At 35.3% G+C, this 25,901-nt stretch overlaps 5 protein-coding genes across 6 annotated transcripts; 2 read left to right on the forward strand and 3 right to left on the reverse strand.

Annotated features, from left to right (window-relative positions):
* Window positions 1–1,396: 1,396 nt before the first annotated feature.
* LOC107412543 (uncharacterized) lies at window positions 1,397–3,511 on the forward strand. Its single transcript, XM_016020361.4, has 2 exons — window positions 1,397–1,610; window positions 2,259–3,511. The coding sequence occupies exons 1-2, from the start codon at window positions 1,427–1,429 to the stop codon at window positions 3,059–3,061; spliced, it is 987 nt and encodes a 328-aa protein (XP_015875847.3). The 5' UTR covers window positions 1,397–1,426; the 3' UTR covers window positions 3,062–3,511.
* Window positions 3,248–7,177, reverse strand: LOC107412565 (stromal 70 kDa heat shock-related protein, chloroplastic). The gene is made up of 8 exons (XM_016020360.4): window positions 6,367–7,177; window positions 5,643–5,895; window positions 5,469–5,548; window positions 5,215–5,357; window positions 5,002–5,100; window positions 4,703–4,892; window positions 4,111–4,509; window positions 3,248–3,961 (listed from the first exon to the last, which is right to left on the reverse strand). The coding sequence occupies exons 1-8, from the start codon at window positions 6,931–6,933 to the stop codon at window positions 3,554–3,556; spliced, it is 2,139 nt and encodes a 712-aa protein (XP_015875846.1). The 5' UTR covers window positions 6,934–7,177; the 3' UTR covers window positions 3,248–3,553.
* Window positions 7,178–7,762: 585 nt separating this feature from the next.
* LOC107412572 (shaggy-related protein kinase kappa) lies at window positions 7,763–13,734 on the reverse strand. The gene is made up of 14 exons (XM_025070606.3): window positions 13,562–13,734; window positions 13,344–13,400; window positions 12,213–12,457; window positions 11,863–11,955; window positions 11,699–11,758; window positions 11,323–11,595; window positions 11,164–11,238; window positions 10,696–10,752; window positions 10,429–10,569; window positions 10,268–10,318; window positions 9,727–9,822; window positions 8,821–8,904; window positions 8,638–8,740; window positions 7,763–8,216 (listed from the first exon to the last, which is right to left on the reverse strand). Exons 3-14 carry the CDS (start codon window positions 12,357–12,359, stop codon window positions 8,128–8,130), a joined length of 1,269 nt encoding a protein of 422 aa, XP_024926374.1. The 5' UTR covers window positions 12,360–12,457; window positions 13,344–13,400; window positions 13,562–13,734; the 3' UTR covers window positions 7,763–8,127.
* A 797-nt stretch (window positions 13,735–14,531) lies between these two features.
* Window positions 14,532–18,089, reverse strand: LOC107412545 (prolycopene isomerase, chloroplastic). The gene is made up of 7 exons (XM_016020333.4): window positions 17,495–18,089; window positions 17,250–17,360; window positions 17,087–17,140; window positions 16,241–16,528; window positions 15,624–15,815; window positions 15,320–15,478; window positions 14,532–15,192 (listed from the first exon to the last, which is right to left on the reverse strand). Exons 1-7 carry the CDS (start codon window positions 17,876–17,878, stop codon window positions 14,641–14,643), a joined length of 1,740 nt encoding a protein of 579 aa, XP_015875819.1. The 5' UTR covers window positions 17,879–18,089; the 3' UTR covers window positions 14,532–14,640.
* A 3,011-nt stretch (window positions 18,090–21,100) lies between these two features.
* Window positions 21,101–25,674, forward strand: LOC107412557 (ras-related protein RABD1). 2 transcript variants are annotated; one of them, XM_016020350.4, is made up of 8 exons: window positions 21,102–21,258; window positions 21,350–21,422; window positions 21,596–21,643; window positions 21,731–21,778; window positions 22,313–22,384; window positions 23,671–23,826; window positions 24,765–24,868; window positions 25,386–25,674. In XM_016020350.4, the coding sequence occupies exons 1-8, from the start codon at window positions 21,110–21,112 to the stop codon at window positions 25,474–25,476; spliced, it is 741 nt and encodes a 246-aa protein (XP_015875836.4). In that variant the 5' UTR covers window positions 21,102–21,109; the 3' UTR covers window positions 25,477–25,674. The 2 variants fall into 2 exon arrangements, with proteins under 2 accessions (XP_024926386.3, XP_015875836.4); XM_025070618.3 differs by lacking the exon at window positions 21,596–21,643 and having other exon boundaries at window positions 21,101–21,258.
* The last annotated feature ends 227 nt before the right edge of the window (window positions 25,675–25,901 follow it).

The raw sequence follows: 25,901 nt of genomic DNA on the forward strand, positions 1-25,901 counted from the left end.
GCCTCCTCAGAAAAGGGTCCTTTCTGATTTCCGATTTGTGAAGAATATATATAATTATCATGAGTGGCAGTACTAGTAATGGTAATATTACTAGCAGTGGTAGTATTAAGTATTCCAAGATGAATACCAGTACCACCATCAACAGAAACAGTAGCCAAAAGCATTCATTTGGATGGTCCGTAGATTTACCAGATCAACTTGATCTTATTGCAGCCTCGAAAACAACCCATTTACAGCAATCTTCTTCTCCCATATTGATGGTACTGCGTAGGAACTGCTCAGTGTCATCTTCATCAGCAACTACCAGTATTACTGGTAGTGGAGGATTCCAGTCTGCAGTGAAGAGGGCGTTTTCCATGAGAAGATCTTCATCCGTCTCTGCTGAGAGATACTCTAGGATTAATATTTATGAGGAGGATGATTATGATGATGATGATGATCATCATCATCATCATCATCATCATAATCATATTCATGATCATGGTGACGCAGACACTACTTGTCCTAATAAAGCATCTCGTTCATCATCTGTAAGCAACAAAGAGATTTGCAGCAGGGGATCAGGCAAAGGCAAGATCCTTAAAGCCTGTAAGCGTCTACTTTTTGGACTCTAAATTGATCCAAAAAGAAGGTTTCTGTTTCTGGTTAGATTCGTGTCAATTTTATTATGAGAATTGGTGTCTAGTACTGGTAGTAACTTCCTAACTGGCATGGAATCTCGAAATGTTACTACTTTTTCTTCGTTTATATTTGCCATAAAATTTATTCTCTTTTTTTTTTTTTTTTTTTTTTTTTTTTGGAATCTGCAACAGCCAACAGCTAGCTGATGTGATCATGTGTTTGGTTCTTGTGATAATAATTATCAATTTAATGTTGGTATCTATATATTTGTTTTAATTTTATATCCATCAGATATCAGCCAGGGAAAACCAAACCAAATATACTTCATTACTATTATTTTTATTATAAAGCTGTAAGCAAGCATATAAATATGATTGTATTTGTGCGAGGAAATAGGAAATAGCTAGCTAAGAAGACACGGATTTTAATTTTGAAAAAAATCCAATGAAGACGGCCAATTTTATTGTTGGGGGGGGGGGGGGGGGGGGGGGGGGGGGGTAGTGGACGCGTGTTGCTAAATGCATATGCCAACTTCTAAAATGTGAATGTATCTATCCTTTTGTGCTTTCCATGGCATTTTGGATCATTCATACATAATCCAAAATTGGGCTGAAAAAATTAACGGAATTACCTGAATTGCCAGAATTGGAAATTCCTTCCTTCCTTCCATCCGTGTAATAATCTTCTATCATCAATATCAATATCCTCCATAAGGGGTTAAAAAGTTGTTTTTGTTTGTTTGTTTTTTTTTTTTTTTTTTTTTTAAAAAAAAAAAAAAAAAAAAAAAAAAAGGGGCATCAAATTAATGGCAGGTGAGGCTGAAGGCGCCGGGGAGGAGTACCCGTCGTCATCATCATCGCCAAAGAATAGGGTTAAGTTCTTATGCAGCCATGGCGGCAAAATCCTACCAAGGCCTTCCGATGGCCACCTCAAGTACGTCGGCGGCGACACCCGTGTTGTTGCTGTTCCCCATGACATCACTTTCTCAGGTCTCTCCCCCACACTTGCAAATATATATATATATATATATATGCATTATGTACCAAACATGCAAAAATGTCCAATACAACAATATTAATTGAAAATGGATTTCTTCCTCGTCTTCTCAACTTCATTTTGTATATTATATCTTCTAAACTTATTCCTCTGTAATACCGATAATTAGAAATGGCTTTATTGGATATATAGAGTGTTACTTTCTACATATTATCTAAAGTCTAAAATAAACACGAGTCAGAAAAAAGGCACCAGCAAGTAAGCATTGAAGGCGTTGGAACGGATTATGTATGTGCACAGGATAATGGCAGTCTGCAGATTCAGAGACAAATAGTAGAAATGGCGAATGAATGTAGTTGGCTGCTAATTCCTTGAAAAGAATAAATCTAACTTGATCATTTTCGTCCACATAATTTTATGGTATTACTTGCCCTCATGTGAGCATGCATAGGTAGATGGAATTCTTTCCGCATAACAAACACAAAATGGTTCAAGACGTTTAGCATTAGCATCATCCATAATCTGGTTCATCTATATATATATACACACACACATATACATATATTATATAATTCCACTGGGGAATTCTGTTGATCTCTTGATCTGTCTTCTTGTAATGGTTCAAATACACAAATGCACAGATCTAATGGAGAGGCTGACCTCACTATTTGAAGGGGATATGGTCCTCAAGTACCAGCTAATCTCTGAGGATCTGGACACCTTGGTTTCTGTGAGAACCGATGAAGATTTGAAGCATATGCTCGATGAATATAACCGTCAAGAAAACCGAGGCACCCCAAGGCTCCGCACCTTTTTGTTCCCCTCGAAGCCAACCATCTTGGACAATCAAGCTGCCTTCTTGGAACCCCGAGCACTTGAGCTACGATACGTGGATGCCGTCAATGGCATAATTCGTACAAACAGCAGACCAAAACTCACTCCTATTGATGTGAATTGTTCCAGCTTTAGCATTTCGTCTGCCTGTTCTTCCCCAAATTCCCCTTCCCCCAGAGGTGCTCTATGTGACCAACTTGGTAGAGTAACGTCGACCATGCATAAAGTCCAAAGCTCTCCCAGTCTATGCAGTCTTGACAACTTTCAGCACCATACCAATCACAATCATCTTCAGCAGCATTATAATTACCATTACCACCACCATCATGGTTTTGGCAACCAATCACAGAGACCACCCTTAGATCTTCATAAAGAACGCCTGGCTTCCTCTTTATCCATGGGGAGGAGCCTGCACATGGGGCATAGCTCTGGACATGGCCATGGCCATGGCTATGGCTTAGCTCACTCCACAAATAGACACCACAGAGGGAGTAGTGGAGGGTGCACCAAGTGCGGCTATCATGATGATCAATGTCCTCTCTACGGATGTTCTAGAGTTGACAGAGCAGATAGTCTACCACGAAGCCCCAGAAAGACCTTATGGGAGTAGCAAAAATTTAAAAGGGCACGAATTCATTCTGATCCACTCATTTTCTTCGTTCCTATACTCAATAATTGTATTGTATCGCTTTAATATGAACTTGCTGTATCCGGCTGCCACTATTGGTGGTGTTTAGGTTTGTTTTCTCATTCATATATACAGAAACGTGAAACCGTGTTTGTCCAACATGTAATATATGAGGACCAAAAGGCCAATCTAAAACTTCATCAATCTTAATGAGTATATCAAAATTATCTGAACAATGTCCATTGAACTTTGAACACACCATTTCCGTTTCGCTATGAAAGGCTACTTAGTACTACCACAGCTTCCTCTAAATTTCTAATAATCCTTTTCGTTCTCCACAAAACAAAAATGAAGTCAAAGAAACCAGAATACCAGATCCAATCCCGCAAAATTAATTCTTATACACATTTACCACTTAAGGAAAATATAACTGATTAAAACAAGAATGGTCCCCCTATCTTAGCTTTATATGCCTCACTTGCTGTCGGTGAAATCTGCGTCAATTACATCTCCATCACCATCAGGCCCCTTGCCTGATGCCTCCGAAGGTCCAGGTTCACCACCAGCAGCAGGCCCTGCACCACCACCAGGTGCACCTGGCTGGTTGTATAGAGACTGCCCAAGCTGCATGACTTCCTGATTAAGAGCAGCCATAGCATCCTTTATGGCTTGGGTAGAGCCCCCTGAAATCGCATCTTTCAGCTCCCCAAGTTTTGCCTCAACCTTCTCTTTAACCGGACCAGGAACTTTGTCTCCCAGCTCCTTCAGCTGCTTTTCTGTCTGGTAGACAACCGAGTCTGCCTGGTTCTTAGTATCAATGGCTTCTCTCTTCTCTTTATCCTCCTTTGAAAATTTTTCAGCCTCCTGAACCATCCTTTCTACCTGCATATTAACAATAATTACTCAGTTATTACTCTTATACTTGATACTACAAAGACGGTCTCCCATCATAGATTAGAAGTACTACAGCTTCTCTGTAATAAAGCACCAACACATCACAAATCATAGTGAGCTACAGAATGAACATTTACCTCATCACTGGGCAATGTGCTAGCACCAGTTATGGTGATGTCTTGCTTCTTCCCCGTGCCCTTATCAACAGCAGTGACTGAAAGGATGCCATTGGCATCAATGTCGAACTTGACCTCAATTTGGGGAACTCCACGTGGCGCAGGTGGGATGCCATCCAACCGAAAGCTGCCAAGAGATTTGTTGTCCCTAACAAATTCTCTCTCACCTTGAAGCACATTAATCTCCACACTTGTCTGCGAATCTGCAGCTGTTGAGAACACCTCTGATTTTGAGGTGGGTAGAGTTGTATTCCGTGGGATGATTTTCGTCATGACACCACCCAGGGTTTCCAAACCAAGTGACAACGGTGTTACATCCAAAAGCACAATGTCACTAACATCTCCAGCCAGCACGCCAGCCTAGAATCAGGAAAACACGCAAAATGGACGAAAAAAGGGGATCATTGACTCAAAAATCACATAAAAAGTTTCGCTTGAGTTAACTTCAAAATTGCTTCAAAGAACAGGGCTGGATTTAACACATCATTAAGAAGATATTTGTAAAAAGATTTACATATAATACTACCAATGGCATGGTTGAACATAGACCCACCTGTACAGCAGCCCCTAGAGCAACAACTTCATCAGGATTGACTGTAACGTTCGGTTCTTTCCCAGTCAGCTTCCTCACAAGCCCCTGAACAGCAGGGATACGTGTTGAACCACCAACAAGAATAACTTCATCTATATCTTTGATGGAGAGTTTTGCATCCCTCAAGGAATTCTCAACTGGTGTTTTAAGCCTAATAAGATGATTGTAAATATGACAGTTAACTTAGAGGGGAAAAAAAATATAACAGTGTACAGAAGGGGCACAAAACCTTACTGGAAGCTTGAGACAACATCATGTACCTGTCAAGAAGATCCGAGCACAGCTCCTCAAACTTGGCCCTCGTGAGGGTGGTCTCAATGTGCTTGGGGCCATCTGCAGTGGCAGTGATAAAAGGCAAACTGGAAGACAACAAGTATTATCAATAGAGCTCCAGAAAACTAGACTTAGATTAGAAAATGTACACATGTCACCCACTGCTAAAGAAAAAAAGAAAAAAAAAAACATAGATATACCTAATATTTGTCTGAGTCAACGATGACAGCTCCATTTTGGCTTTCTCAGCTGTCTCTGTTAGACGCTGAAGAGCTTGTTTGTCCTTCAGCAGATCTATTCCTTCATCTCGCTTGAAATTCTCAGCAAGCCAATCAACTATCCTCTGCATTGATTATGTAATAGTTTAGAACAATGGTCGTCACTGCTCAAGTCTCAACACCACACAGGTGGGAAAAACTAATCTACCAGAATTCAATAAACTAACAATTATAACCTTATCAAAGTCATCACCACCCAAATGTGTATCTCCAGAAGTAGATAGCACTTCAAACACTCCATCACCGACCTCCAGTACTGCAGCATAGCGACAAGTTAGTAGAATTCCTTAATGGGAAAAAGTCGTAAATCATGCTTCATCTAATAACAACTCCGGATGATTTTCACCAACCTGATACGTCAAAAGTACCACCTCCAAGGTCAAATACCAAGATGGTTTCATTATTCTTTTTTTCAAACCCATATGCCAATGACGCAGCGGTAGGTTCATTTATAATTCGAAGAACTTCTAGACCAGCAATTCGACCAGCATCTTTGGTTGCAGTCCTTTGAGAGTCATTGAAGTATGCAGGCACCGTGACCACAGCTTTAGTTACTTTGTCGTTCAAGAACTTTGAAGCATCATCCACGAGCTTTCTCAGAACCTAAAATAATGACAAAAAGATGTCAGTGTACTCAGTCAGTCGAAAATCATTGGTGTGTGGAAAACAAACACCATTTCGGAAAAAGAACCAGACATGTTAGTTTATTTGGATAAAAACTAATTATGAAAACAAATGTCAACAATAAGTCATATAAGGTGGCATGGCAGAGTACATATGAATAAACTAAATCAAAGAAATCGACTATATCAACAGATGAAAAGAATAAAATAAAAAATAAAAAATAAAAAAAGGTAGATAAAAACGCTTAATATGCATCGTATTTGTACGCATAGGCCAGGCCAACAGGAATAAGGTTTATCAAAATAAAATCTTATAGCAACAACAAAATGAAATGACAAAGTCTCCAAAGTAGACGCATTTAGGTTGCCATTAGGAGCAAACTAAACCAATAACACAGTATAAAAAGCAAGCAAAAAAAGATGGTATCATCATTCATAGTTTGATGCTTACCTGAGCGGAGATTTCTTCGGCGGCAAATTGCTTGCCAATAGCAGGGCAGTCAAGCTTGACATTCCCATTCTCATCCCTAACGACCTTGTAGGAGACCTGCTTGGACTCTTCGTCGACCTCGGACATCTTCCTGCCAATGAACCTCTTGACGGAGAAGAAGGTGTTCTCCGGGTTCACCACGGCCTGGCGCTTGGCAATCTGACCCACCAGTCTATCCCCATTCTTGGTGTAAGCCACCACAGACGGCGTCGTTCTCTGACCCTCGGCGTTGCTCACTATGGTGGGCTTTCCGCCCTCCATAGCCCCCACTGCCGAGTTGGTTGTTCCCAGATCGATACCAACTACCTTCTCGTTCACCACCCGAAGGGGTCCCACGCTCCTGGCGGCCTTGTAGTTGTTGGTATTCAACCTCAGGAAGGCCGAGCGTGGAAAACCCCCAAAGTACGACGCCGTACTCCCCCCGAGGAACACCGTCCTTGTGGGTCTTCTCAAATTGGGATTGGGCTTCCTGTAAGACCCAGGGGCCGCCGCACCAAGAACATTGATTTGAGCGGTGGAGGAGGCCATGGTCAAATTCAGAATGCTTCAAAAGCCCTAACCCTTACTCTCTTTTTTTTTTTTTTTTTTTTTGGGACTGCTGCTAGTGCTAAATCCAAATCCAATATATCCCAGAAGATACTACTACCAAATGGAAATGGAAATGGAAATTAAAATTAAAATTGAAATGCTCTCGCTCGCACGCACAGAGCAGGAGTCGTAGAGATACTCGAGCAGATAAGAGGCGAATCAAAACGAGCGCGAGAGCGAGATAGCTAAGGGTTTTTGGGGGAACAGAAATAGCAAGAGTGAGGGTTACATGTTGCCACGTGTTTTTTTCTGGAATGATCTTTGATTTTTTTTCCATGATGCGTTTCTGGCCGCCGGATTTCAGCTGGTGGAAGATTCGAGGTTCTTCTGTAAAAGCTTTGAATTACAATATTATTAATTATTAAATTATTACCAATATACATTTACAATTGAATTGTTAAGTTGTCAAGTGCTATTATTTCTGTTCTCTTTTTTTTTTTTTTTTCATATATACATACATAATATTTAATAGAAAAGAGAAAAGGAGTTGTTCAATATTTATCAGATAACTGAATTGGTTCCTAACAAAAGATAATTAAACTAATTGATTATATTGAAAGTAAGTTGAACAAGATCCTTTTTAAAGGCTATAAGTTAAATAAGATCCTTTTTAAAGGCTTCAAAAACTAGAAATTAATATCATAAACTATTTCAATAAACAGCCAATTACCAAATCAGTTATTGTTTTCTCTTCTAGAGTGCAAGCAATGTTACTTGTCGTGAAATGACAATGCCAATGTTTATATATATATATATATATATGTATATATGATCTAACAGCTTAGCTCTACTAAATAATAAGCTAACATGTATACAATGCGTTTAGTTTAAGTAATAATAGAGCATATATTGTTTCGTTTTTGCTTTACTTATTAAAAACTGGACTTCATAATAACCACGCTTCCATATCTTTAATCTTTATATCTTCACCAACAGTTGCCTGCCCGTGGGATTCACAGTTGAGTCTTTGAACAAATATACAAAAACCACCTTCATCCGAATACAAATTCAAAACTCACAATTTTCTAAATTTCCCAACGAACTCCTTTCGCAACACAACTTTACGTAGAATTTTACAAGTGATTGTACAAGACCATATTGGAGAGCCATGGCAAGAGAGATTCGGAAGAGTTGCTAGGTGTGTAATGCCATGAACAAGTTCTGCTTACGAGCATGCTCCGGAATAAGCCGATTAACAGTATCAGGTGGAATGCCTGAAAGCTCTGTAAACAAGGCAAAAACAGAAACTTGAGAAAACATCGAATAGTGAATGGACTAGAAACAAAAAGCACAGGCAAAACTGTTGAACTTCAACCTGAACAGGTCCTTCCCGTCCCATTTTTAATTTCAAGGCCTTATGACACTAGTGTATTGCCATCTAAAGGTTTTCCAAATGCATATTGTATAAAAGATGAAAACTAACCATAGCTGTGCCAAAATATAGCACAAGTGTCCTCATGGATATACTACACACATCAAATAAATGATGGAAAATAACCATAGCTGTGTCTAAATAAAGCATAAGTGTCCTCATGGATATACTCCACATGATGTAGTGCTTGCAAAAATAACAACTGAATAAAATTTCCAATAATATCTGTATGGTATGATAAGTTTACTGTAGAGGCTACCAATTTAGCTCACCCTGGGGTTTGAAATTAAATAAAGGAGGAAGAGGTCGGCCATTAGGAAGTCGAGTATTTGGCTCTCTCAATTCATCAAAGAAAGGGTGAACGCAAGCTTCCAACTGCAGCATAGATGCAAAAAATTTGAGTGCTATCATGAAACTTTTTCCCATGCAACTAAAATAATTGAAACCACACTTACAGCGGTGCATCGCAAATTGGGGGAGTACTGGAAAAACCTACATACAAGATCTACTGCTTCTGGGGGTAAACGTTTCTGAAAGACCTGTTAGATGACAAGAGGATCATCATTGTACCACATAAAAGGAACTGTTTTTCCTAACCAGCAATTCAAATTATTTAGCAAATCTACAAAAATAAAAAACTACATGCATCCACAAAAGGAAACATAAACGGTGAAACTAGCAAAAGAATCCTACTTAGTTCCACACTAGAAAATACTTAATAAAAGTTTGCTTCCAAAAATAAGAGACATCAGAGAGGACGAAAAGAAAACAGGTGAGCATACATGATAAAATGGACATTGCGTAAGCATTCATATGGGCATCCCAACACAAGACTCATTTTACATGAGTCATCGCATTTGTTGCAGAACAGCTTATAAACTTCCTAGACCTCTAGACTAGCTAATGCAAGCTTTGATTGCAAAGAGAATTCAATAGCTTCCTAGACTTTGCTAGTGCAAATTTTAATCCAAAAGAAGATTCATTCAACTCTTATAACTTTGCCTGTCGGTAGAAAATTAGACCTTTTACTCAAAATAACTTCAGCTATACCTTTTGACTGTATAAGAGTTTGTTACCTCAGTACAAAATGGAACCTATTGATTCCAATTATCTCAAAATCCAGAAAATACTTAAAATTGACTGCTTATGACCCATGTCAAAGGCCAAGCCCATTTTCTCACTCGGTACACTTTTAGAGATTCAAACTCAAAGCATTGGTGATTAAATTGGAAGAATAACAAATATATTCACATAATATAAGATTGAGACTTAAACAATCAAACAAACAGCTCAATGTTAGCAAGAACAGATGGAGACTCATTTGAATATTTGCACACACTATAAGGAAAATAATCACATACCTTGTGCCATGGATGAGGCTTTATCTGCGGGAACTTAAATTCGGTATAGTTTGGATTCATGCACTTTATCTCCTCCCTTGTTGGTGTCCCCAAAACCTGAACAAAACTCAAATTCACGGAGTAATTATTTCAGACTTCCAGCGGAAGTCCCAAATACATTATTTTTCTCAAATTTGAAAAAGGATACAAGGGATAATGGTCCATAGAATCTAAGTGTGTGCGCGCTTGAGGACTAAGGCATTTATTGTAACTTTAACTATTTTGGAGCAGTGTTTTTGTCCAACTCTGCATTTCAGTTTGCCAAATACATAAAGCAAAAGAACAAACAACTTAGCCAGAATACTAGGTTTCATGATGTAGCATAGCAATAATATGTATGCAGCTTTTGTGAAACAAAAGCCCTGTACACTCAAACAAGAAATTTCTATTTTTTGTGACCAAGCGTGAAATTAACCCAAGTTTAAAAACCATGCTTTGTAAAACGATACCAAAAAAAGAACCCAAAAAAAAAAAAGGTACAGGAAAAGATAGATAGACTAACCTTAATAATCTCAACTAGTTGGTCAACTCCACTTTCACCAGGAAACAAAGGCTGCATGATAAGTTGTATTGAAAACATTAAAATTGGGAGATAGACAACATCGTCATGACTAAGAAGAAGGGTAGGTAAATGAATAAATGAATTTGAGTTTATCAAACCACCTGTCCAAGCAATAATTCAGCCATCACACAACCTGTAGACCATATATCTATAGCAGTGGTATACTCAGTGGCACCAAATATGAGCTCTGGAGCACGGTAATATCTTGAGCATATGTAAGAAACATTTGGTTCTCCTTTCACCTGACAATATGGAAGGAAATTAAAGCCTCTCCTTTGATTTTATATTCCCCACTGGAAAAAGATTAAAATGAAGGCAGGAAATTAGATCAATCATCAATAACCTAAAAGTGGGGGGGAAAAACTTACCAAAACTTTGGCACTCCCAAAATCACATAGTTTCAACTGATGTGTGTGTGGATTCACCTGGATGAGAAAGTAGAACACTTGAATATGACTAAAAGAAAATGATTATCAAACAGATATGGAGAAAGTTTCATTGTGACAGATCCTATTCAGCAGAGGTTTTTCGACATAGACATAGGAATGTGGATAATGCTTAACATGGCAGATAAGTTTCCCCTCCTAGCAATCGGTTTCACTACAGTGTGTGCTGCTCTAGTTAATTGTTTACTCTATGCACGCTAATTAAATCACAATAGGTTAAAGCTGCTGCCCCTACTAAACAAGAGTAATGGGCTTGAACAACCAAAATTAGAAACCATGGCATTAGCGTCATAATATCACAAATGCCTTTATTCAATTTGAGCCACATCAACTACATTCATGATGAGTCAGATATTACAAATATTAAAAGTTTCAGAAAAAAAATCTTACTAGTAAATTTTGAGGCTTAATGTCACGATGACAAATACCAATGCAATTATGGATATAAGCAAGTGCCCTGCAGATCTGCACTCAAAAAATACATTATATTTAGAGCATTTAGAATTTTATTAGATACAAGTAGTGGGATCAAGATATGTTATTTCAAACCTGATAAGTATAGAGTTTAACATATATCAGGGGCATTCGTTGGTTTATCCTGTTATAGTTCCTTGCAATACGGTTAACAGTATCAGGAACAAATTCAAGCACAAGATTGAGGTATAGCTCTTCTTTATCTGTTGTCGAAAAGAAACAATGCTTCAATGCAACAATGTTAGGGTGATCCAACATTTGCATAATCTGTAACTCCCTGTTCTTGTAGCGCTTGTCTTGTAAGACTTTTTTGATAGCAAAAATCTCTCCAGTTTCTCTACATTTTGCCTAGGAAAGGAATTCAAAGTTATTCAGAAGTATAATTTATTAGCAAATTGAGTGAAAAAAAAAAAAAAAAAGTTTGAAAATAATATCTTATAGTTCTACATACTTGGAAAACAACACCAAAAGAACCAGTTCCGACCACATGCTCTGCAATATAACTGACCGTCTGTCAACCCAGAAAATCTCAATGTAAGAAGTAAGAAATTACCATCCATGATCACATTAGCAAATCTAAATTTTGGATGCTCTACAGGCTGGTTTTCTGCTAACCTGCCTAGTTTGACCATTTCGCCCACCAATGGTAGTTCTTATCACATGTCCTGCTTCAGCACCCACACCATCAATAATATCCGGTTCACTATCCTACAATAAGGAAAAAAAAGTAACAGCCATCTACTAAGTATAGATTAGGCCAAAAAAGTAAAAAAGTAAGGGCCATCTACCTCGTATAGATTAGACAACGTGCCTTAGTAAATACCCATCGAATTCAAAAACAGTTAGCTAGCAAGCTGCTTGTTACACAACATATTCAAAGACCAACCAATTTCTATTCACAACAACTGATAGTGCAAAAATCCCATAATGCAAAACACAAATGGTAAATAATGCAGAATTCATACCCTGTCCTCATCTTGATCCACCCGGTCTCTCAATCTCATCTCAAGCATCTCCCTTCCAAGCCAGTCAACTGAACTAGATGAACTCTTAAAGCCATTAACAGTCCTGGAACTGCCAACTCCCCCATTTCCTAGACTGGCAGAAGCCATGCTATTCTTGGTGAGTATTACAGATGCTAGTATTACAATTTGTTACCCTTGTAATACTTTGTAGTTGTGTCTTCCATCCCATCCAAGTACCTATATTCCTATAAAAATGAACAAAAACTACAAAATTCAGAAACAAAAATTGAAATGTAAAATACGTAGATCCATGACACAGTGGGTGGGCAGGGGGAAGTATTAAGGATGTTTATCTATTGCAAAATGCAGAGGAACTTGAGAGTTCAAGAAAGGTGCTAGAGCTACAAGAATGAAGATAATAACAGGGCATTGATATGACAATAGAATACAAATGCATCCCAAATATGGAACCAACTGAAACTTTTCTTTATGTATATAAAACATACACACAGAATAACACGGTAACAAATTTTGAGAAAAATTACAAAAGAATCTGCAAGCTTAGAGTTGAAGTGGTATACAATCTTACTATATAACCAGCATTTGCAAAATTTAAGAGTTAAAAATTTAATTTGCTTTTAAAAAATATAAAAAAGAAAAAAAAAATGGAAATCATTTAACTTCATCTTTCGGATATGTAGAGCACTCTCACACGCAGGCGCACGCGCGCCCACACATGTTACGTCTCTGCAAAAACGAATCTAGACAGACATAACCAGACTTTCGCAAAGCCGTTTGCCATAATCTACGAAAAACGTCAACATAGATTGCAAAATAATCATAAATAAAAAACTTTCTTGATATACAGTAAACAAATTTGCGTCAGATCTACGCCTAATTTCCAAATTTTGGCATCAAAAATTCACAAAATTCACATCCAAAACAAACCAAAACCAAACGGCGATCCGTAAACGATAAATTGAATTAATAATATATTCTATCCATAGTACGAAAATACTAACAGAAGAAAAGGGCACTTGCAGAAGCCGCAAACTCAATCACGCAAGCATCAAACTTGAAAATACTCAATTAAAGTCGGATCGTTGAGAAATTGTTCCGTGGAACACTCACCTGAAATTGTTTCGGACATACTCGGAAGCAAAGCTTTAGCATTTTAGCTTCGCAATTCTGGAAATTCCAACAAAAATAATTTTTAAAAACATAAAAACGTATTTGATCGGAAAGCGTGAACTGTATCCGATTAGATTATAATATAATAATAATAATAATAATAATAATAACAACAACAATAATTATTGTATTAGAGGTGTCTTAATATTTTGAATTACGCTAAAAGCATTTGAGCTGCAGCTTTGAGAGCTGAGAGATAGAGAGAGAGGTGTTTGCACTTTGCTCGATGTTTTCTCTATCTTTTCGAAAGCATTTTATCGAAATAAAAAAATATAAAAAAAATAAAATCCTAAATCTTTTTAAAAGCAATTTATATATCATATATTAGGCTTTTGCCTTTATTTACTCACTCTACCTGCCTTTGTCTCTGCTTTCCTCCGCTGTATATACTGGAATTCATACTCTACGTCTACGTCAAGTATTCACCATTTTTCATTTCCAGTTTTTTTTAACAAAAAAAAAAAGAAAAAAGAAATTTACCCGCTTCCTAACTTTGATTATTTCTTTTTTTTGACATTTTTTCAAGGTAATATTAATATCATTACAATTGCATAAGCAGGAATTTCATTAACTTTAAATTTGGAAGTGTATTTGCAATATATATATATATATATATATATATATATATATATATTTTATTGACATCTAACTTAAATCTTTTTGCTTTAAATAAATCAATGTATTATAATCGGAGACATATAAAAAATTAAAAATGTTGTTGTATATTTCTTGTAATATTTCTTAATTTCTTGAAGTCGAAACAAATATCAAATAATTATGTGAGAGGGGAAGGGGCATTTTGGGTAACTTGGGGATAAGTAGATAAGGTGGTCGCAAGTGGAGGATGATGATGAGGTTATTGGCACGAGGCGTTATCCAAGCTGAAGCTGTTGGTGCAGATGACAAGTGGCAAGGATTTACGCAGGTTGGAGGACCACGAAATTTGACCCATCTGAATCATCTGTACCAACAGCCTTTTTAATATATATATTATTATATTAATTAGTAGCTTTTTTTTTTATGTATATGATATGTGTGTATATATATATATATATATGGAGCTCTGTTTTTCTTTCTTTTTTGGGTGAATATATAGAGCCCTATTTATGTATGTGTCATATACTCCTGTTTATATATATAAATTAAGATAGAGTAAAAGAGTATATACGCCGCATTAATTAGTTAGTTAATTTAATTAAGAAAGAAAGATATGACGTGATGATGATGATTATGATGATCAAATTCCAATGGCATCGAGTAGGCGTGAGTGTTGAGAAACAGAAACAAGTGAATTGGCGACAATAGCACCGCTAGCAGCAACGGCAGGGACACCAATGCCAGGAAAAGTGGAGTCACCGCAGCAGAAAAGGCGTGAGACAGGAGTGGTGTGTCCAGGAAAAGAGGCTTTACCAGCTTCAATGGCTGGTCCATATGTTCCTCTGTTTCTTCTTAGAAACCTCTGATGGGTCAGTGGAGACCCAACCAGCTTCACCTCGCATTTCTCTCGCCTAAACCCCGGTCCAAGTGCCCTCTCCACAGCTCTCCACAAAACCTCTGCTCTTTCCCTTTTCAGATTCCTGTATGCACTGCTGCCGCGCTCTAGTCCTTGCCACAGTTGAAAAGGTTCTGTTCCTGGCAAATAAGCATGCAGCACGTGTTTCCCCGGCGGTGCTACATGAGGGCTCACTGCGCTCGGCACTGATATCAATACAACATTCTGATCCGCATCAACTCCTCTCTTCCAATCATTTACTACAATGTGATGAATGCCCAAGTCCTCGCGTATACCCTGCATGGCATTGCATCATCATCATCATCAATACTTTACCAGTGCCATTATATCTCTATATCATATGATAATAGATTCATGATTCTTATATAATAATAATAATAACATGACTAGCTCCGTCCCTCACCTCTGCATCAAACCCCAGATGGAGATGCATGAAGGATTCGCATTGTGGCGTCGTCTTGATCCTCTCCTGATATGCCCTTGGAACAGCTTCCCTCGGTAATAGATTTAATGTGTCCCACATGGATGCATTGCTCACAACGGCCTTTTTAGCACGTATAAACTGCATGCATACGCCATCATAAATTAATATACAAATATAAGTAATATCAATTTTAAATTTCATCTTCTATATATACATACTGCTGATCTATAGCTGTGTTTCATATTATCATATATACATATACATAAATAATATAATACTATACTTTGCCGTTTCTTAGCTTCACTCCAGTGGCTCGACCGTTTTCAACAACAATCTTATCCACATGACTTCTTAGAGAAAGCCGTCCGCCAAACTTGTGCAATCCACGAATAAGAGCATCAACAACTCCCCCACTTCCATGAATTGGGTACTCAAGACAACACCCCGGCCTGTACCATTCTGCAAACATGTATACCTATAAAAAGTATATGTATATAAATATATTGTTATCTCATATAAAGAAATATCAATCAACACCAAGTTAATACAGTTGACAGATGAAACCGCTTACGTTCAAACAGATATGCAACAAAATATACATACTTACATATACATATATAGAATTTGTTATATATACAAGTATGTGAAGGACAAAAATCTGAATCAAACTCGATAAAGTTAATTAGACTAGCAAACTAATTAAGCACTAAAAGGCCCTGACTTACCCTTGACTCTCATTCCATGATCAGTAATCAAATTCCATCGGTACATAGTAACCCCATATTGTCAATACAAGGCCAGCTAGGCTGAACCCATAAAACGAAAGCGCATGTATCATGTTTTTGTAACAACTAGCTAGCATATGTGATAGTTGAGGAGTAGTTAAATCACAATAGTTACCATCTCTGCTGAGAGTATACCATTAGATTTCACCCCAGCAAGCAAGAAAGACAGTAAGTCAACCCAGTTGCGTATAAAGGGATCTCTCAGCCCTAATGAGTCGATGATTTCTGAGAAAGGTCGCAGAAGTTTTGCAGCACCGAGAGCTCCCTGAGGTCCCATTTCGATAAAAGATTTCAAAAGGGAGGGACTGTATCTGGCCGCAGCAGTCGAGAGAACACCCCAGTCCCCTCTGATAGAAAGAGGAGGCAGAGCCATTGCAGCAGCAGACAGTGGAAGAACTGCATCCTGTTGAACATCAGCAGTTGCATCTTCCACATCAGACATGTTAACGAAGCAGCTAACAGCAGGTAAATAATTAAGAACCATATATGTATATTATATATATATATATATATATGGGATCATATGGGAACAACTAACTTAGAAAGATATTTTATATCGAGAGAATCCACACCAATTAGTTCTGTTATGGAAATATTATCAAAAAGAAAATTAGCCAACAGCCAACCTACTGATCATAAATACTTTATAAACTAATCATAACAATTTTTAAAGCATGTTACCCAAAAAAAACAAAAAAAGGGGGGCGGGGGGGGGGGGAGGGGGGGAGAGTGTATGTTTGTGTGTGATTTCTCTTTCATTTTTCAAATTTTATCTCTAAGTTAATTAACCAAAGGGCTCTAATTCTAACACAAATGAAGAGTTGAAAGAAAGTGACCGACTTCATTAATGTAGGGTATAAAAATAAAAAGTTGATTTCACATATATATATATATATATAGTTATATATCCACTAGGCAACATTGTCGATAGAAAGATTAAAAATGAATTAATGACACTCACAAGAAGCTTTTGCCATTCTCGAACGGCATTTGGAGTTGCATATTTCTCAAGGTCCTGATACAAAAGAATTCAAATTGTTGCGTAGCTGTATACCTTGAGAGAGCAAAACAGAGCAATAATAATTAATTGAAACTTAAATTATTGGTAAAGTAATATTGATTACCTTGAAAAATTCAGTGGGGCCAATGCGTGACAAGAATTCACCTTCGGGTACGTAGACCATCCAAGAATCATAGTTGGCACAAGGAAGTTTCTCGCCCAGTGCGTCCAGAACCTGAACATCATCATATGAATATGAATATTATGCATTAATAATGGAAATTCAATATTAGAGAGAGAGAGAGAGAGAGAGAGAGAGAGAGAGAGAGAGAGAGAGAATGAGAAATTGGAGGATAGGATGGATTTAACTTGGGCAAGTGGGTTGGCCTGGGGACCTCTGGATTGCAAACCAGAGAACAAAGAGGGGCCCGAGTCGAATTTGTAACCATTAATGTGAAAAGAATGGGCAGCACCACCAGGTAGATCATGGCTTTCCAAAACGAGGACATCTTGCTGGTATCTTGCTAATAGCCCAGCGCAGCACAGTCCACCAATTCCACTTCCTACCACTACCACATCTGCCTCTGCCTTTCCAAAGCTTCTCTTGCTCTTCTCTTCCACTTCCACCTCCTCGCCATTTTTTGAGGAATTCTGTGCCTTAATTCTTCTCCCACTTCTGGTCCTGGATCTGAGAGTATAAGTAGTAGAAAGTTGAAAAATATTTGGGTTTGGGACAAAATGCCTCGTTGCCATTGTTATTAACTATAAAAACCGCCACCCCCAAACCCACAAACCCAAACAAAAAGAAGAAGAAGAAGAAGAAGAAGAAGAAAGAATCCCAATCCAACTAATAATAATATTAATAATACTATTCGTACATTTCCTAATCAATCCTGTCGTCCTAAAGCTGGCCACGTTACTGCCTCATCTCCAATGCTTTATCTATCTCTCTCCCCACCACCAACCCCATGCAATGCAATTTTCACGGGTTACAGGCTTTTATCTATAGACAATTATTATTATTATTTTATTACCATTTGGGTCGGTACTTCCAATAGTTTTACGATTGGCGGAGTGTAGAAGTACGTATAGACACAATTTAACAAAATTTTGGTATGTTAATTGATAAACTTTATTTTTATTAACAACCTTATGGATATTTGGTTGAAGAAGTTAGTGCAAAATTGCAAGAAAATTGGGAAAAATTCTAATTTGGGTGGGTGCGAAAATTTTTTAAACCCCCATTTGAAAATATGTTTTTTTAATGTATTATAAATATCAAAGACAACTTAGTAACTTTACTTAAAGTGTGAGTTAAAATTATAATGATTTTATTTGCACTACAAAAATTGATAATCTACAAGTATTCATATTTAATTTAATTTTTATTACATACACTAATATATATATATATCTAATTTACATTTACCATAGATTAAATTACATTACCATATAAAATCCCAATATGCTTACTTCCTATTTTTTTCTTACGCCATTGAAAATGGTAAGCTTCCTATATGACTCTCTTCAATTGCACTTGTTGCAGCGACTATAGATAGAAAAAAGTGAAAAGTATTCCGTTTCCTTCAAGAATTCCCAACGAACTTGACAATTTAATATCGAGGAATTCATGAATTATTTTTAATATCAAATTTATTTTTTTTCTTTATCATGAATTTTATTTTGATTTATAGAAAACAGATATTGATTTATTATTTAAAATGTATAACTCGCACGTATCCTAACCATTTGAGTTATATATTCTGAACGACTTTATTTATCGTTAGATTTCTATTTAGTTTATATAAATCAAATCCTATTATGTTTTTTAATATATCCCAAACAACTTTAAACATTTGGACTAGATATATTAAACAACTTCATCTATTATTGAATTTTTACTTGGTTTATATAAATCGAAACTATTGTGTTTTTTATATACTTGGATGACTTCAAAATAGATAAATTATGGATTATGTATAATCATTAAATTTATGTTCAATTATGTAAACCGAATAGTATATTACAACAATATATATCACACCAATTAGTGAATATTCATCCAATTTTGAAAGTGAATTGTGCGAAAAACATATAGAATGAACTTTAAAATAATAATAAAAATAGGAGAAAAAAAAACAAATAAATCATAAAAGAAAACTAAATATGTATATTGTTTTTCAAGGTTCAAATGGATGATTTATTAATTATTTTTTTTCCTAAACGTCATTATAGGGTTTATGGTTTTCTTTAAAGCTTACAATACATTGTAATGTATGCAATATATTATTATTATTATTATTATTATTTTATTTAAGTGCTTAAGGGTGTATCTTATTTTTATTTTTTATTTTACTTTTTTCAAAAAAAACAAAGTTCTTTACGTAAATCTTACATTTATTAATAGATATTTTTAAAATATAAAAAATATTATTAAAAATATAGTGTCATTATCAAATTTTGCTAACCAGTCTTAAAATTATAAGTATTTTGAAATTCTATTTTTTAGAATCTTGGTGTTTAAAATTTTTTCCTTGAAAGTTGATCATCCCTTTAAAATTTTCCCAAAAACTACCATTAATATAAAACACCTTAAAAGAGTTTAAGAATATTGGGATCTAGTTAACAACCAAGATACAAACTAGACTTGCTTGGTATGAGGTTTTCTGTTTACAAATAACTCCTTGCCTTGTAAAATACCCTTAAGCTATTAAAAATAATATTCATCAAGACAAAAGTTACATAATAAAAGATACTTATGAAAAATATAAAATAACAATTTTCATAATAAAATGAACTCATTCAATGAAAAAAATTATAAAATATAAATAGTTATTTAGATCACATCTTTTTCTTTGGGATTGAGGGAAAACTATATCCCACCTTTTTGTCCTTTGGAATTGAGAAACATTTGTGTGGCAATAATGATAGGAGAATGGATATAGCTCAAAATTAGGGTTTTGGGACTAATTCTCTCCCTCTTTGTTAATTTATATGAAAGGAAAGTATATAATTTTTAATTATTTGACATTTACAAATAATCTCTTTAATGTAATCCAAACTTTTTTAGTATCTAATTATTAAAAATAATACTTTTTCAAACAATTAAAAATAACATTTTCATCAAAAAATATTTGTGTTAATTAAATGAATTAATTCATTATGGGTATTAAATAATATTAAAGTTTCAAAATTTGTATAAATTTATTTATAAGAGTAATTTTATGTTGATGTATAATTTTTTGTTTGACTTGTATGATTTAATAGTTTCAAAAATAATTTTTGTAATATTACATGGTTATTTGTAAATTTCAAATAGTTCTAAGGGGTTTTATATAATTTATATTTTAGTATATGTTTGATGGTTTTAAATATTGACAAATTTTATTTCGCAAAAACTCATACACTGTAGTCTTTTTTTTTTTTTTAAATGTATTATAGTCTTTAAAATCTTTTTTCAGTCTCAAGAAGATTGGAGCTAGCATTAATTTTTTTAAAAAAAAATTTAAAAATTTTCTTTTTTTTTAGGTTGTAAATGGTTGCACGTTACATTATTTTGAGGATAAAATAATGTTTATTATTTAATTAGTTTGGAGATGCAACTGTAATAGCTGTAATAATAGTTTAGGGGGTATTTATTATTTTAATACTTCAAAGGATTAGTTTCAATATTTATTTTATTTCATTTTTTGCTTTCAGTGTTGGTTGCAATTGATAAACAGTTGAATGGGGAAAAAAATTTGATATTGATGGATCAATTTCATCAAAGTCTAAAACAAAAATAAAATTTGAATTGGGTAAATCGACCATCATGCTAAAGTTGAAGAAGCAAATTGCATGGGAAAACTAAAATTTGGATGAAAGTACAAAAGCTATTTTGTAAATTTTCCTATAATTCTTTTGCTACAGTAATATTCCTTTGAACTATATTAAACTCAAATGTAAAAGGTAAAAAAATAAAAAATATCCACCCACCGTGAGTGCATGAGTCCACGAGTCACCCTGTCAGCACCACTTTTCCATTTAGGAGTAAGCAATAAGAATAATAAGGGGAAAGCGGAAATATTTTCACATTTTCTCAGTCTCAACTCTCAAGCACAGAAGCTCTCTTCCTCAATCATGAGCAACGAATAGTAAGCTACTTTTCTTCTACATCTCTTCAAACAAAACCCTAGGATCCGTTATTTTTCCCTCAAATTTGTGTAACCATATTTATGTTTTCAGCGATTATCTCTTCAAGCTTCTGCTGATTGGAGACTCGTCCGTAGGAAAATCCTGTCTGCTACTCCGATTTGCCGTGGGTTGACCTTGCTAAACTCTAGTTTTTGTTAGTTTTCATTTTAAATTAGATATCGATTAGGAATGAAGAAAACGAGTTAAAAAGAGGGTTAGGTTAGGTTAGTTTAGGTTAGGTTTCTTAGTTGATTTTCCAGTAATTGGAGCTGTAATAGACCATTTTTTTGCTTTCAGGATGATTCCTATGTAGATAGCTACATAAGCACGATTGGAGTCGATTTTGTGAGTCCTGCTCTCATAATGTAATTTGTATAAATAATGTGTGTATTTTCGATGTCTCAACTGTAACTGTCGGTAGTATTTTCGCAGAAAATAAGAACCGTGGAGCTGGATGGGAAGACTATCAAGCTGCAGATTGTGAGTTAGAAGCTGTTTTATATCCTAATTTAACTGCTATTCTTGCAATTCGGGTACCTTTCTGTGTTTTCTCATATATGGTAGATGGGTTTCTGTGGTTGTGGATGGCTGCAAATGGGATCCTCTTCTGTATGCTTTAGGTCTATAAATTACACGTTGTCATTTTCTTTGTTTACAAATTTATCCAGTGAGGATTAAGCCTCACTGGTGAATCATGCCTCATATAGGCTCACCAATTTTTACCGACACCTCCAAGCATTCGCTTTGTATGCTTCTGACGTGCCCTGAAAACATTGGAGTTTTGTGCATTTTATGCAAATTTAAATTCTTAGATGCTTGATATTTTTGATTCATTGATCAAAAAATCAGTCAGTTTTCATTTGTATCCTTTGTAATTTTTTTTTTTTAATTACGATCTTTTTATCCATGGGAGTTTGCAATATTAGAAGTGAGGTATACGGCATTTCGGAATAGGGGCAGAAATTCTTATTCTTCTTAACAATTGACATGTTCTGTTGTTTTCTTTTGTTAAAGTGGGATACTGCTGGACAGGAGCGGTTCAGGACTATAACGAGTAGTTATTACCGTGGTGCCCATGGGATAATTGTAAGGAGTTATTGCCTATTTCTTGGGGAAGTATTATATTTTTAAATTTCACTTTATCTATCTCATGTAGTATTTGTACTTATATCTACTCACTTTAGTCAGTGGTTAAGTTTATATAATTTTGCTCCTTGCTTTTCTACCTGCTGGTTTCTGGTTCAATACAATTGGGAATATTGTTCCCTTTTATGAGAAGTTAATTTATTTATTCCATTCTGAGTGAAAAATAGTTTTATTTTTTATTTTTTTTGTTTTATTTTATAATTTTTATATTATAAACAATAAAGATTACCCATACAAACCTTATATATTGATTGTAAATATCAACTGTACCTTTATGTTGATTGTGCATATTAAAGAAAACTATGTGTTCAACTTAATAGTTAATAGAACTTTGATCTAGAAGAATAAAATCATTAAAATGATGTATAAGATATATTTAATGGTATAAAATGGTTAAATTACCATCAATCCCCAAAATTGAAGCTTTTCAGGAGTGGTTTCATCTGTCCAAGTACTTATACAAGTAAATACACACTCACTTTTGGCACTCCCACTCACATGTGGGTCCACACAATAATTAGACAAAAATTTAGGTTTTCGAACTCGGAGAACAACAAGTTATCAAACATGAGGGTTATGTGGATTTGGATACAATAGCAAACAAAGGACAAGGCTTTGATACTTTGTTAAGTTAAATTCAAACTATGTATATGATATATCAAGCTTACATAAATACACACTTAACAGGACAAAAGGTCAATCTGATTATTGGATTTAACAAAATGTTACATTATTATTTATCTGTTAGTAGAATTTGTGGAATGAATTACTTAGCTAATGATACAATATGAGTAAAAGAGGATGCGACCTTTCTAATGGGAAGGTGGTTTTTTTGATACCAAACGAATTGAGTGAGTTAGTTTGTTTAAAGAATCATAAATGCATAATCAGATCACTGGTAAATATTATGTTGGTGCCACAAACTTACAGATTCTTCTGACTTTTTCTGTTCCTCTTATGCCAAAGAGCAGAAATTTATGTGACCCTCTTTTTCTGTTTATTATATGAAATATAGTATAAGATGGAGATATTCTAGTTAAAGCCATTTTGCATCCAATAGTTTTACAGCTTATCATCCTTGAAGTTCTTGAGGCTTTTAATAAGCAGGAAAAAAAAATGGTATTTTTGTATGGCAATATTCATAAGATTTCTTCTTTTGCCCCAAAAAGTTAAAAAAATAAAATATCAACAAATTAAAGTGTCTTACTCTGTTGGAGGTGCAACAGATTGTCTATGATGTTACTGAGATGGAGAGCTTCAACAATGTCAAGCAGTGGTTGAATGAGATTGATAGATATGCAAATGACAGCGTGTGCAAGCTCCTAGTTGGGAACAAATGTGATTTGGTTGACAGCAAGGTTGTGGACACCCAAACTGGAAAGGTATTGAATTAAAAAGTTGCATTTTTTTTAATTTATTTTTTAATAAATAGAACTCTCAATTGCATTATTTTTGCTTGAGTCTCTGTTCACCCTTGACATCCTTTGGGCTATTTCAATTCTGACTCCCTGTTAATTGATGCTCGTAATTTGTTTCTTGTATTATAATTGATGTTGAAAAATACCATAAAAGAATATGTGTTATGCTAAACACTTTGTTGATGCCACATGCATGTGTTATGCATCTCCCTCATCCCAAAAAGTGGTAGGCTGCAACTATTATATAAATGGTCAGATAATTGACATCTATAATAATGATCCAAGTCTCTTAAGTCTCACAGAACTGCAAGTTGGACATCTTTCAAAAACTTGGTAGCTATACATTGGGAAATATTGATGTGGTTGACCATATCCAGCATACAAAATGCTATATTGCAGAAATAAAAACTATCACGCAGTTAATTTGGGTTATTTATCTAGAATCCACACTTACTTTCGTGTTCATCGTGAATGTAAAGTATATGAAAACCTATTCTGGGTAGTGGATACAAGAGGATACCTCGAAGTTGTACACTGACAAGGGGAGTGAGCTATTATAGGTCAAAGCTTCTGAGCGTTTTTATTGATCATATCTTTATCATATTTTTGGGATGATATACATGGTAAGCATTAATGCATATGACAAAATTGTTTTGTATAGTTAACTATTGATAGGCTGATGAACATGGGGATTGAGCTGTCTATACTGGCAGATGGTATCTTACGTTGACTGACTTAGTCCAATATAGTAGCCAATAGCTTGCCAAGTGCCGACCTATGATTGGAAAATAAGTAGTTTTGAAAATCATACAAGATGCTTGTCCACTTCAATTTTTATTTTTATTTTTAATAATTACTTGTTGATGTCCATGTGCAATTTCCTGTGCCTAAATGAACTGCAGGCATTTGCTGATGAGCTTGGTATTCCTTTTCTTGAGACCAGTGCGAAAGACTCAATCAATGTGGAGCAGGCTTTCTTAACCATGGCTGGCGAGATTAAGAAAAAGTAAAACTTGTTATCTGTGTGATGCTTCCTTTATGCTAGCTGATATAGTCTTATACCAGTTTGAATGTCTTAATCTTAAAGATGATATGGTATAAAATTATATGACATTCTTTGATGACAGATAACACCGATAAACCTGAAAGGGCAAGTGACTGATATTCAGAATGATGTGATCCTAATGGGTTTTTATCGAGACTATGGATGAGTTTTCTGTCAGTAGGTGTTTCACCTTTAAGTTTAGGGGTGGATGTAGTTGAGTTACGTCTTGCAAAATTGCTTCTTAATACTTGACCTATTATAAATCCATGCTGGTAAACGTTATTGCATGTGCATGTGAAATCAATTGGAAATGTTTCCTTGATTTGGGATGGATAAATATTATTGTCATTTTTATTTTTGGGCAGAACAGCTACTAATTTAATGCTGCTGTTCTTCCATGTGTCAGTTCTAATCCACCTTATTTTTGTTTAAGCAATCATATTTATTCTGAATTTTTTCTTTTGACAAAATTGTACAGAATGGGTAACCAACCACCTGCTGCCAAGTCAACAGGAACAGTTCAAATGAAGGGGCAACCAATTCAGCAAAAGAGCAACTGTTGCGGTTAGCATTTCTGCTGTTATATTTTCTGTCAGAAAATATGTAAGACGGTAAACTGTGTTGACTATATCGACATATGGATGTTTAAGAAACTGTTAAAAGACATCGCCTGCTTGAATCCTGTGTGTGGGGAAAAATGAAATTCAAACAAGTTATCACCCTAGCCTGTACTTTTTTAGAAATTGAAACAAATCATGCTTACATTATGGAAGTTCCAATCGTGGAAGCACATCTATTGTTTCTCTGCATTACATCCTTGCTTAATTATGCGGGGACACGCGATTTCTTCTTTTTAACGTGAAAGGAAGCATTTTTCGAATATTTAAAAAGTTTGTGCTTGAAAGGAAAATTATCATTTTGTTTTTTCGGTACTTTGTGGTTGCTAGAGAGAAAGTAGACTATATTGTTCATTTGGTAATTGGTAACTGGCGTT

Source organism: Ziziphus jujuba, chromosome 10, assembly GCF_031755915.1.
Source record: "Ziziphus jujuba cultivar Dongzao chromosome 10, ASM3175591v1".
Taxonomy (NCBI): Eukaryota; Viridiplantae; Streptophyta; class Magnoliopsida; order Rosales; family Rhamnaceae; genus Ziziphus; species Ziziphus jujuba.

Coding starts and splice junctions, on each gene's coding strand:
- LOC107412572 (XM_025070606.3), bottom strand. CDS start 12,359: ATGGCTTCTGCCAGTCTAGGAAATGGGGGAGTTGGCAGTTCCAGGACT. Junction 11,759..11,862: donor GAAATGGTCAAACTAGGCAG/GTTAGCAGAAAA, acceptor CTGGGTTGACAG/ACGGTCAGTTATATTGCAGA. Junction 10,753..11,163: donor TTAAGCCTCAAAATTTACTA/GTAAGATTTTTT, acceptor TTTCTCATCCAG/GTGAATCCACACACACATCA.
- LOC107412557 (XM_016020350.4), top strand. CDS start 21,110: ATGAGTCCACGAGTCACCCTGTCAGCACCACTTTTCCATTTAGGAGTA. Junction 21,779..22,312: donor AGACTATCAAGCTGCAGATT/GTGAGTTAGAAG, acceptor CTTTTGTTAAAG/TGGGATACTGCTGGACAGGA. Junction 23,827..24,764: donor TGGACACCCAAACTGGAAAG/GTATTGAATTAA, acceptor AATGAACTGCAG/GCATTTGCTGATGAGCTTGG.
- LOC107412545 (XM_016020333.4), bottom strand. CDS start 17,878: ATGGCAACGAGGCATTTTGTCCCAAACCCAAATATTTTTCAACTTTCT. Junction 17,141..17,249: donor GCCCCACTGAATTTTTCAAG/GTAATCAATATT, acceptor CTTTTGTATCAG/GACCTTGAGAAATATGCAAC. Junction 15,479..15,623: donor TGAAGCTAAGAAACGGCAAA/GTATAGTATTAT, acceptor GTATGCATGCAG/TTTATACGTGCTAAAAAGGC.
- LOC107412565 (XM_016020360.4), bottom strand. CDS start 6,933: ATGGCCTCCTCCACCGCTCAAATCAATGTTCTTGGTGCGGCGGCCCCT. Junction 4,893..5,001: donor TGCTCGGATCTTCTTGACAG/GTACATGATGTT, acceptor TCATCTTATTAG/GCTTAAAACACCAGTTGAGA. Junction 3,962..4,110: donor GCACATTGCCCAGTGATGAG/GTAAATGTTCAT, acceptor GTTAATATGCAG/GTAGAAAGGATGGTTCAGGA.
- LOC107412543 (XM_016020361.4), top strand. CDS start 1,427: ATGGCAGGTGAGGCTGAAGGCGCCGGGGAGGAGTACCCGTCGTCATCA. Junction 1,611..2,258: donor CCATGACATCACTTTCTCAG/GTCTCTCCCCCA, acceptor ACAAATGCACAG/ATCTAATGGAGAGGCTGACC.